This window comes from Amblyomma mixtum, chromosome 2, assembly GCF_055824585.1.
Source record: "Amblyomma mixtum isolate Tamu chromosome 2, ASM5582458v1, whole genome shotgun sequence".
In the NCBI taxonomy this organism is placed as follows: domain Eukaryota; kingdom Metazoa; phylum Arthropoda; class Arachnida; order Ixodida; family Ixodidae; genus Amblyomma; species Amblyomma mixtum.
The window spans coordinates 150,428,279-150,440,556 of NC_143013.1; the positions used below are offsets into that span (position 1 = coordinate 150,428,279).

Below are 12,278 nucleotides of genomic sequence, written 5' to 3' on the forward strand. Positions count from 1 at the left end.
GGTGGCCTGGTGTTTTGTGGCGTAAGCATGGCTAGATTTTTTTCTTTCCGGCACTATTTCTATGCAATAAAAAATTAGGCAGTGGCTTAGCTCAGGTTAAGCCTGGATATACTAGCGAAAAGCTGCAGTTGGGCTTGGTATGACCACGATAACGGTGGAGGCGTTCGGCAGTCAGCACACTGCCTGTACGAAGGCGGAGGAGGAGACTTGCGTGTATTGAATACGGTGCTGTCTTAAAAGGTTGCTTTAGAGACATGTACTGTGGTGTTCATTCCTTTCACGTGTACACCAAGATATGAGAGGCACGCATTTCCTTTCCTTAAAACCAATTTTCATTTCATTTCATTTTCCTTAATGACCTTACGGCGCGGTTCGGGTATCCACTGAGATATGAGAGACAGGCGTCGTTTCCTTTCCTTAAAACCAATTTTCTTTTCATTTTACTTGCCTTACGGCGCGGTTCGGGTGTCCCCCGAGATATGGGAGTTTCCTGGCTCACTGTTTGTCTTTTATTTATTTTTTTATTTGAGCCGCTGTGAAGTCACTTGGTTTCGCGCATGCGCAGCTGTGTCAAATCTTGGCTCCGACACTCACGCGAAGCGCGGCTGTTGTGCGGTTAGTGAAGCTTTTCGCTTCAAAAGAAAAAAAGAATACCTCGGTTAGCTCTGTTGGTATACGGACTGCTCCGGTGAAGCAGCGGTCCCGGATTCAGACCCCGGACAAGGATGAAGATTTTTAACTACGAAGTTTCTGAAAAAGCTGTATAGCTTTCCTATGTAGCCTTATGGCTGCGCTCAGGCGGATGCCAATGAGTGATTACTCCTTTATTACAATGAGAATGTCCGTAGGTCTCCCGTCGGCAGGCTTTTTTTTTCGATCTATTTTTTTCCAGAACATCAGAAGAATGCACTATTACTTTCAATATTCTCATAACAGTACCTTATAATCTTCCAATATCCTAAATTTTTTCCCAAGAATGTTGCATACGGGGAACATGCTCCGTTGAGAACATCCCGTCGGCAGTCAATTCAGGAATGAATTGCTGGCGTCAACGTCGCGCTTTTCGCGTTCGTGTCCTTATACTTAGTCTCGCCAGGTTACTCCTACGTTGAGCGGAAACCGATAACGGGTTTAAATTGTGATTTCAGTGACTAAGATTGCAGCTGTGTCGGACGGCTTCATCTATCAAAGATTCAAAAGTGCTGCTTTACGGAAAGATTTTTTAGGGTGTTGAGATTTATGTATTCCCTAGATTTTTTCATATCCGACCGGCTTTCTGTTCTAGTTGTAGTGGTTCTAGCTCGAAACACAGCTGTTGAACTATCGATCGCTTTGAGTTGTTACCTGTATGTTTCAAAAAAAGGTTTTATATTAGTACTCTCATCCTCACAAATACTATCGTGATACTTGAGCAGAAGTATATTCTTGGCTCAACCTCGTGGTTTCTGATCGTGAAACCGGGGGCAGTTCCTCTGCTCTTCACCACAGTGGCCAGAATCTGGCGGAACATGTAGTCATAACACGCGGCTAGGCATTTCGAAGCGACTGTCCTACGCACTACGGGCGCTTGTTGCAGATACTATAGTAAGCATTTAGCTGAGGCGTGGTAGAGGTACTTCTTATCATGTCTTGTAACCTGCAGCATACCTACCAAGGAAAGGCACAAAGAAGGGAGGAATGGGGCACAGATATAAAAGAACAGGCAGCGATTACTATGTGCCTCGCTTAGTTTCTCGACTTACATAGAACGGCATAAGAACACTGAAATATTATTTGTGTTGGTCGACAACCTCGCCCAAAATGTAGGCGCACAGCGTATATCGTCAGTAGGGTTCAAGCGGCGGAGACCACGTAAATTTTTTTGCACACCAGTAGTGGACTTAATTTTAAATGCTTTGCTATTGCAAGGACGAACACGTTACTGCGCTATACCTTAACACGCAAAGTGGCGGTCTTTCATCGCTGCTTCGCTGTTCTCGCTGTCTACAGATCCGTGGTGTGCGACCGCGCCTATGTTCGCTGTCATCTCGGCATTTGACGACGGCTACAGAAACCACATTTCTCCTCCCACTGAAGCCCCTATAGTTAACAGTTTCCAGTAAACGCTCAGAAAACACTCTTCAGGGTTATTACAGCATGCAAATAGTGTTTCTCACAGTCCCGGAGCCACAAGGTCAGGTTTTGAGCCTTTATTACAGCATTCAAGATATGCCCGAAGCTGAAACTCCCGGGTAGGCTAGAATTCTGACATTCACCGCTGAGGACCTTGGGAACTACTAGTAATCAGGAGCCACAAGGACTTCATTGTGCTCCTCAAAAGCAGAAACCATGGCCTGACGGGATCTTCGAATAGCCCTGCACATCTCGCTGCCCACGGCGCCACATTTTCATTCCCGGTCTATAGCTCAAGCGAGGCGGAAGATTTTGAGCGCCTGAACTTAATTTATTTCTGCTGCGTGGGATCAAAAAACAGTCAACTTTGCAGGAAGGATCTTTCACGTTGCCTTTCATGCTTTTTGCGTAGCATATACCGCGACTGGTGAAGAAAGAAAGTGATAGCATTTTTCTACGCCAGATGCGACCACCGTGCTCTGGAACAGTTATGGTCCCGCGCGTGTCTGGCAGGTTTCTTGTCGGAGTTAATGGCGCGTTACCACTAAAGTTAATCTTACCGGTATCCATCAAAGTGAGCGCGAGAAAGAACGGGGAAAATTCTTCGGTGCCGGACGTGTGAACGTGTGACTCCTCACATTTGCTCAGCTCCTTTCACTGAAGGGCATAATTTCGCCAACACTAACCGCCGGCTTTACACTGCATTTCAGGATGTCCTTGCCTAATATCAGACAACATTGCGCAACATCTGGTGGAGCGGCAAGCAACGACGAAGAAATGACCGGTCACATTGAATTCTCGCTGGTGCGTCGAAGGATCTAGGTTAAATATGACCGGCTAAATATTAGCCTCACTCTACTGACGTCACCCGTTACGCCAAGCCATGTCAAACTCCCAAACGGTGCAAAACGCCGCCGACGAGTGCTTCACTATTTAAGGCAGAGAAACTTTCCTCATAAACAACCTTCTTTGCCCGGTGCTCCTGAGCTTCTCGTCGCGGATGTAGAAAAGTCGTATACGGCTCACAAGGCCTCCTACCCACACTATCTCATATATCGACCTCCTACCATACATAGGCCTGAGGGAGAAGCAAGTCCGTCGGTGGCATGCTTGCCGGGCACATGCGGAACGCATTATCTAGGGCGACATCCTTCTCAATGTGTTCGGCTGTAATAAAGGTATGCAGGTGACAACTAAGCTTATCTCTTTCAAAATATTCCGCAGAATAGAAGCTGCGACAATCCCCCAAGATCAGCCATCGCACAGTAAGCACTTGATGAAGCAGGCTCAACGTCGACACGTATACATATAGCTATAACAAAATTTAGCTCTAACAGAGCTATGAGATAGCAGCGATATCTTACCGGTGCACATCTATCGGCCAGAAATATTTAAGCCAAAGAAAAAGCGTCCAGTTCCAGTTGAGAACAACGAAGCGAGCTATACAAAGGTAAATGATAGGGTTAAATGGAGATATATGGATGGGACCTTAGTCCTCGAGTGGGCGTAGTGAGGCTGCATATGATGATGGTGATGGTTTACATACAGCATGGAAAGGAGGCCGGACCTCTCACACAGTTCACACAGCTGCGCACAAAGTACCTAAAGCACATCGAATACCAACGCTGTATCCGGCGCTAACGCGAGAGGGAATACCTGGCAAGTCACCTTGAATGGATGTGGCCGCCAGTTCGTCGCCGCGGACTCGCTGAAAAAAATTATTGCTGTTATTCTGAAAACCGTCAGATCGTTATCCAACTATGAATTTTTGTTGTTCGCGTCGATGTCCTCATACCGGTGACACGAAGAGCCGAAAGTTGAGTTTTCAGCCTGACACCATGTATTACTTGTGGTAGGAGATGAAGAATTGTTTCCTGCTCTGTGTACGTTTGTTTTAAGTTATTTTCTGGTCGTTGCTCCTCTAGAACGTCGATTTAAAGGTTATTAGACATTAGTGTCTTTGTTTAGGGCACTTGATCTTTAAATCTCATGGATGCATCCTGAGAGCCACGAGCAACCTCTATTTGACAATTGTGGATATTATGTGTCGCTGTCGCCGTAGTCGCTGAAGAAGTTCGTCACGATAAATGATTCTTCAGTGCTTCTCTGTCTGTCCTCGCGTCACGACCGTCGGCACTACGTTCCAGCACTTCGGTTTATATTTTTTGGATGAATTTTTGTTGAGTGTGGAATAAACATTTTTAAACACAAATCCAAGGCGGAGTATTTAAGCCCTAAACGACGTTACATGCACAAAGGAGTAGGAATTTACTGCTGTACGAGAACACAATGAAGAAAGCGTTTTATCGATATCCGGGTTGTAAAAAAATTTTATTTTCGTAGAAATGAACAACCGTAGAGTATTCTATGCGAATGGAAGCGACAGACAATTTTTTCCGCAGCATCCGCACGAACAGTCTTCCACCCGAGAATTGTGGGGTAATCTTCAATGTGGTGGTATAATTTAAAATTTAGCAGTCAATTGGCATCCTACCATTAGTCATTATCTCTTCGCAAAACTTTTGGGAACTTTGGCTTTGTGGTGGGCATGAAGCAGCTGCCGGTGATTCATGATCATTTCTCTGAAAAGCATGATTTCACGCAGTCGGGCCAGTGTTATATTTTTGTATAGTGTCCGTTAGGAAACTTGCTTGCTGTCACTGCTGTAGCACCCTTATTCATCTATCAACCCTTGTAGCCGTAGCCACCGTATTTGCCGTAACCGCCGTAGCCCAAACCGCCCCCGTATCCTCCACCGAGGCCGTATCCTCCGCCGAGACCGTATCCTCCTCCGAGACCGTATCCTCCGCCGAGGCCGTATCCTCCTCCCAGGCCGTATCCTCCGCCGAGACCTGAGTGAGCAAGGAGGGCTCCTCCGCCGCTGACCTTGTTGACGTGGTGCACGGACCTCACCAGGAAGGCAGGTCCGGCCACAACCTTGGCAAATCCGGGGCCTCCGTTCAGAAGAGCCACGCTGCTGCCGATGCCCACGCCGCCAACGCCGCCCAAGCCTCCTACACCACCCAGGCCACCTACGCCGCCCAAACCTCCCAGGCCGCCAAGCCCGCCGTATCCGAGGCCACCGTAACCCAGGCCGCCATATCCCAGGCCACCGTATCCGAGGCCTCCATAGCCGAGTCCACCGTAGCCGACCTTTGGAACCGCCGTGGCAGTGGCCAGGACCAGGAGTAGAACGAGAGGCGTCACCTGTGAAGATTTTATCAGAAAAAGGTTAAACTATGCTTGAGAGCACAGGAGGACGGGCATCTAGAGCTTCAATTTTGCTTTAGCAACATTAATGAGCAGAGACACCAGGATATCTGGTCGACTTTGAAACGTGTTCGCTGGCATCTTACACAGCAAACAAGTAATCTTGAATCGCATTCTGAAATTTGCTTATAACGGACTCTATAACCTTTATGAATACATGAATAAAATTTCAACGAATGCAACATGCTTTAGCGAGATTATTACGTATTATCGTGGTCTGGTTCGTGCTGAAGTCCGGTATAATGAATGTGACATTGTTGAATTCTAGGTCATAAATAATGCAGTAGTAGTGTTGAATTGAAGGGAACATATCCCGAAATCATTAGCCTTTCTTGCGACTCGGTTTTGTAGATTCGACGTATAATTTTTTCTTGAATGCGCTGAGTTTGTATTGTCTGAATGTAGTAAGGTACTGAAAGCTTTTCGATTTCGTTTGCTTGTTTACCGGCAAGGCACCGGTAAATAAAATTCTTTGCTATGTAGTAGGGCGTCAGGAACCATAATGCATTCTAAATGTGCCTCCCTTTTAGTTTTTTGCCATTTTGATTTTTTTTTCGCACGTTTACACCTATTGCGTCAGAAGAAACTATATTTATCGCTATAGAAAGCCTGGGAAGTAGGCGAAAAAATCTCTTTCTGCCTTAATTTACATGCCAGCTGATCTTTTTGCATAGAATCAGAAAGAGGGATTATACTTTTATTGTATAAAGCGAGACGGGAGCGGATTCTAGGTGGGGTGTTCACCCAAGGGCTCCAGTAACTTCCGGCGACGCTTTGGCGATTGCGACTAGCGCCTCGTAGTCTAGTAGGGTGCTGCTGGTAAGCGTCACCTATCTCTGCTCCAGTGCCACGTTGGGCGGCGTTAAGGGGTGGGGTTTAGCTGCGCATGTCCACGTAATGTGTGTAAATGTAAAAAAAAAATCACTGTACCAGGGGCGTGTATCAGCGTTTAATGTTGGGTGAATGCGGTGTAGGTCGTTCCGATTGGTAAAGTGAGTCCACCGGGGAAAGTCACTTACATGGCAGGGGAGCAGAGGCGCCGATTTAGGCGGAGGGCCTCTACACGGGTGGAAAAATGGGTTGAGACAGCGTAGAAGAGAGAGTCGCTTTGCCCCGCTCAGCAGGTATATTTCCGAGCTAGGACGTCGGCCCTATTATTACTATTGAGACCTGAGAGCGAGCATTTATTTCATTTTAAATAATTGCGAGTTGATCACTTCCGGAAACGGCAATGTTTCTGAGGTTTGCTACGTGCGGAGCGCTCGCATGAAATCGAGCACAGCACAGTTTGTTTCTGAAAGCCTTCCTTTAAGTTTGTTTACGCTGGCCACTTGTCAGACTACTCGCACACTGGCACATTGCTGCCTGGTTTCTCCTGAAAATATTTGCTTTCGTGGCTTACATTAGGTGCCCACACACACGATCCTGCCAAGACAGTGGTGCACTATTATAGTCGATAGAGCACGGAGCAGGATGTTATGACTGCGTGGGATGCAGTCAGTTGTATACTGGACAGTCATTAATAAAAAATAATAAAAGGAAACTGAACAGGATGCCAGGCCTGCGTGGGGTACATACAAATACGCACAGTCTGCCGTTCAGTAGAGAATTACATAAGAAAGTGCATCTTCATGCTCCTTTGAATATGATTGTCTACATCTGAATGATCGGTCTTAATATTTCTTAAACCTAAGTTGAATTTGCGATGAAGAACAGATACATTTTCGACAGTAAGCATAAATTGGTCGACGGTTTTTCCTACTGAGCAATGCTAGTTCAAGTGCGGCGGTCAGACCGGGGCAGTCCAGAAATTCATGCAGACTCTTGTGTAGGGATACACGGTCTCCTGGTTTACCCCTCACCAGAAGTGGAACCAGTTTAATTACAGACAACAGATGTGCGTAGTCCCCACAGTAGCTCCTTCCTAAGTATCGCTAGTGTAAGATGTGGTAAATCTTTATCGGTGTCCTCATTCTTCGTGCTCTCAGTCGTTGTCCGAGCGATCCACACAACCTATAAAATTCCAGACTTGAGCGAATAAATGACTTTACTGGTGAAAGAAGAACTCTCTTCATTTGAACGGTTTCGTTAAGCGTGCACTCATATCGGAAATTTCGCGACTTGTGTCACAAATATTACACGCGCTTAAAAAGTAAGTTCAAAATCAAGGTGTACTCCAGAGTCGCGAGCAACATTAACGAGCCGCTCTGCAGTTCTGTTGATAAAACAATTAAACACCTTTTACTGTACTTTATTTTAGGGAATTTCTCATTTTCCACTTCTTTGAAGCATCAGTATCTCTCTGCAGCTTTTTTCACTGAATAACTGAGTCTACCGAACGGAAGAGCTTCACGTCGTCAGCGAAGTTAAGTGTTTTCCAATGCCTCACATAGCCCACAACGTCATTTAAGAACACATTGAAAAATAGTGGCGGCATGTTTGATTTTTGCAGCAGAAGAGAGTGGACCGGATAACTCATACATGAGCATCTGCCTTCAGTGACAATATTCAAGCTATAACTGAGGTTAACTTTTGCGTAATCGACAAAGTGGTAGCGATAGTCCGTACCTTAGGAGCTTATCGTAGTGGAGCTTGAAGGGACCATGGAATGATTACTATGGGCATATTCTACTGCAACCGATGTGTAGAGGTTGTCATTGTGGGTATTCCGCTGAAATTTTAAAGTTCCATGTGGACCATTTAATTCAGAAATAATTATAAAAATTATTGCATACGGTAGCTCGCAGCAAATTAAGGCGACACACCTCACCTTCAAGCTCTCCCCGTCTGAGGGTTTCTTTGGATTGCGCGAATCGAGACGCCAAACATAGTTCGCTCACCCAGACGGTTGTACAACAGTATACCCTTGGAGCTGAAGGTGAATATTGTGTTGTGCAAATGCCTGGCATTGTTGTCATAATGATGGTGAACATTGCTTCCACCACGCCTAATGATAAAGCGATGCGTCTGGTTGCGTCCGGTTAAACGCTAATGTAAGACAGCGGATCATTCATGATCTCCAACGGGGACATCAAAAACAATGCTCAGAAAGAACAGCTATTCCTACACCGCCTTAAAGAAGAACTCAACCTCTGATCTTTGCTATAACACGGGCCCTGCGGTATGTATATTCCAGAGCGTAACCGATGTGAAACTTAGAGCAAAACCAAAGGCAAGCCAGCAGTTAAACTAAGTCAAACTGTGATTTCACACGTCTAACTCCGTTCAAACTTTGTTGAAACTCAGCTAATTTTTTATTCAGAACTTTTTGCATTTCGTCGAATACGCAACTTTAAAAAAATACAAATTTAAATTATTGCCTCCATGCAACATAAATTTTGGAGAAATAATTTTGGAGAAATAACAATAAATATAGCCTAAACCTCTATATCTACGAAAGACTAGAACGTTGGTAGGCTAACGTACGTGTGCGAAAGGACACCAAGTATAAGTTAACTCCAAAATAATATGTTAATACTGTCGTACTGCAGCCCGCTCTGGCCTCCGCCAGCGAGTAATCAAAACTTTGGTTGGCATTTACGCTGTTTGACGTCCGTAAGCGACTTAGACTATGAGAGACGCCATAGTGAAGGTCTCCGGAAATTTCTACCACCTGGGGTTCTTTAACGTGTACTGACATCACACAGCACACGGTCCTCTAGAATTTCAGCTCCATCGAAATTCGACCGCCGCGGCCAGGATCGCAGCGAAGTTTTTCGGGTCAGCAGCTGAGCACCATAACCATCGAGCCACCGCGGCGGACCAATACAAGTGCCTTTTCACGCCAACGTAATGAAACTAACATTCGATAATGTCGCCGTCCTAAAACGGATAAATACGCAGACAGAGGTGGTAAAATATAATATAAAACAAGGATAAATGTGCAGCTCTATATTTTAATGATGCTAAAATAAATAAGCACTGAAACAACAATAGATCTTTCTTCACAAGAAGAGGAAACTTCGTTCTATCCTGATGAAAGATATCTAAAGAGAGAACGCTAAATAGACTACTTATGAGTGCTTGAGCCTAAAAAAAAAAGCGAAGTTATAAGCTAAGCAAGTTTCCAATTTTTTTTCCGAAGCTTTGCCAATGTGGCAACTAATACGGAACCACATGCATTCACTTCGAAGTCATGTTCGTGACAGTCTTTTCATTTAAGAGAAAAAGGTCCTGTAACTGTAACAACACGAATATTAATCCGTATTGTAGATTTTCATACCAGTTTAAGAGAAATAATGTAATAGTTTATTGGCAGGTATTCAAGGTATTGCAGGTACAGGCTTTGTCTAAAGTATCCAGGCTCCGTGGTTTGCTTCTAATTCGTATAAGAGAGCCCTCACGGCTTCCCTAAAGATTAAAAAGTTCTTTGAAGGTGAGAACAGGGGTTCTTCTTACCATACAGAGATTTAGAGCTTGAGGACTGGCATAATAGCTTTAATATACAACTGAGAAGAAAAACGTGCAGCCTGGTTACTTTTGACAAAGACTGTACTTGAGGGGACCTTTAAAAAACATTGACTCACATGGTTTTTTGAAGGCGTATTAAATTTGTCAATTTTACTGTTTTTATTGCATTTGAGCCTTTTGTGGCAATCTTTGTCATTTGTTTGATGCGAAATTACAACATCCAAAAAGCCTTTTGCTATTCCTTGGACAGGAACTGTTGCCTGTACTCTTTGAGAAAATATTCAGTTTCTATAAAATTTATTTTCCTATAGCAAGCATCCAAGCTTGGACATTCCTGAGCTCACAAAGTGATATTTCCCGCCCGAAGAGCTATACGATATACGATGCAATATGCGAGTTTTATTATTTTATCTCTACAGGGTGGCCCAACAGATATAAAAGTTTTATTTCAAAAACAAATGGTCCTGGCGCTTTGATTAATTTATACTCCTGACAGTTTGATAATTTCTTTTGGTAGGAAATCTTCTTCATGTAGTTTTCTTTTTAACACGACTGCTCAGGCAACGTCAAGTGTCGGGTGGCGTTACGCAAAAATGGTTGAAGTCCAAAAGAGCCTCGGTATAGGGACGATAAGTGGGGCTTTATCGGTATTAGTAAAATGATGTAAGTCGCAAAAAAAACTTCGCGAAACCAAGATCAGCGCAATCAGTTTGTGATGTAAGATACCCTCTGTAAAAAAAGTGTAGCACGCAGGCAAAGTAGTCATGTTGATTTGTTATATACGTGAGAAATCATGACAGGAAATGGAAAGAAAGTAGTACATGGAGGGCAACTGGAACTACTTTGCGTCAGTAAAAATGCGTTCTGTGCGGAGGCGGGCACTTTACTGCATTATAAGCGTACTTCTTGACTCTACAAGTCCTGAATGAAACCACCTGCAAAAAATTACTTCCCTCAAAAGAGGGGTTTTAAAGACTGCGGTTCACTTACCAGGGCGTACATGTTTGGTGTTCCGGCACAGAGCACGACGTGAACGGTACTGAACGCCTAGTGGAGCGCAGTCTTATATACCCTTCAGGGCCTGCTTAATCGGGAAGGAACAAGGACGTGTAACAGGTTAGGTTAACGCGGCTACATTGAATAACAACAAAACAAGCCCGTGTTGAGGACGAAAAGGTGCGTGCTCTATCGTTACAAGTTGAACGCGTTAGAAAACAATCTATCCATCTTGCGCTGTCGTCCCGAGTAGTACTGTTTTCCAGGCATTTATAGAGCGTACGTGTGGGCGGAACTGCAGCATGCAGGATAAAGATGCTTTCCTTGTGCTCTATCTGCACCGGTGCAAGCAGGAAGCTGATGAAACACAGGAGGCGTGGCTCGGCCACTAAAGAAAGCGCTGCAGTTCTCTGATATCGAATGTATTCTCAGAGAATGGTGTCGGCGACAAAAGGCATGCTGTCGCGTTGGTCCGGCACTTCCGGCTATTGAAACAGTATATGAAGTTTCGAAGTCATGACAAAATGGTCCTTCATGGAATAAGGCTTTCATCACGCCTACATTTTGTCGAAAACGAGCGCCAGCAGTCTGAATCACTTCTGTTCCTTTTATAGTACCGTACTGACAGCAGCAAATAAAATGCCAACAAGAAAACTGAAATTCGAACAAAAAAGACGGGCATGTTAGCTTTTGGAGAGGCAATAAAAGTGAGTTTTACTAACGCTTGGACACCCTTCGTGCCTTCGAAGTGCAGTTAACCATCGACAGTATAGAGCAGCTTCCCATGGCTAAAATCGTTTCATCTTTCTGTTCGGGTTTCACTTCTCTTGTTCACACTCCATTTATTGCTGATAGGTAAGTGTTGTGTACTGTTCTTACCTTCTAAAAGCAAGGGAAAAGGAAGGGAAGGCATTACAGTGAGTGACGTCGGTATTGTTTGCAAATCGCGCCGTTTAGGCGTAGCATTATGACAGCATCGGCTCGTCCTTACAGGAATGAATAAATTTATGGACGATAATGTCGACGCGTTATGGAATTGACCTTCTGTGATGATTAATGCCATGTTGAAACTATTAAGAAGCGCAGAAAATCAATCATTCAGGACCGCTACAGTTATAGAAACGAGCAGTTATTTAACACCAGTAAACAGGTAGAAAGTGGTTTCAATAAAAAAAATCAGAAAATGCTCAAATTTTAATGCGTTAGGACTAGAAACTCCACCGCGAAAAAAAAAAGCAGTCCGGAGTTGCAGTGTTCTGCAAACGTACTCCCACCACCTTTGAGCCACCGGCTACAGTGGACGTGTTGAAAAAATGAGACAGGGAAATATTCCTCTCCACATGTACGGAAAAGAAGCCAGAGGCGGCAAGGTTGCTAGCAAGGAAGGAATCGAGGGGACGACTATCTTGGTCCTAGGAGGTTTTTTCGGTGGCCGAGGAATCCGCAACCTGAGGGTCGTTGCCAGGGGAAAACCCTGGCGGCTGGTTAAC

At 44.6% G+C, this 12,278-nt stretch overlaps 1 protein-coding gene across 1 annotated transcript; it reads right to left on the bottom strand.

The window, feature by feature from the left end:
• Positions 1-4,797: 4,797 nt before the first annotated feature.
• On the bottom strand, positions 4,798-10,860 carry LOC149361260 (uncharacterized). The gene is made up of 2 exons (XM_089569489.1): positions 10,783-10,860; positions 4,798-5,319 (listed from the first exon to the last, which is right to left on the bottom strand). The coding sequence occupies exons 1-2, from the start codon at positions 10,792-10,794 to the stop codon at positions 4,798-4,800; spliced, it is 534 nt and encodes a 177-aa protein (XP_089425615.1). The 5' UTR covers positions 10,795-10,860.
• Between the last annotated feature and the right edge of the window lie 1,418 nt (positions 10,861-12,278).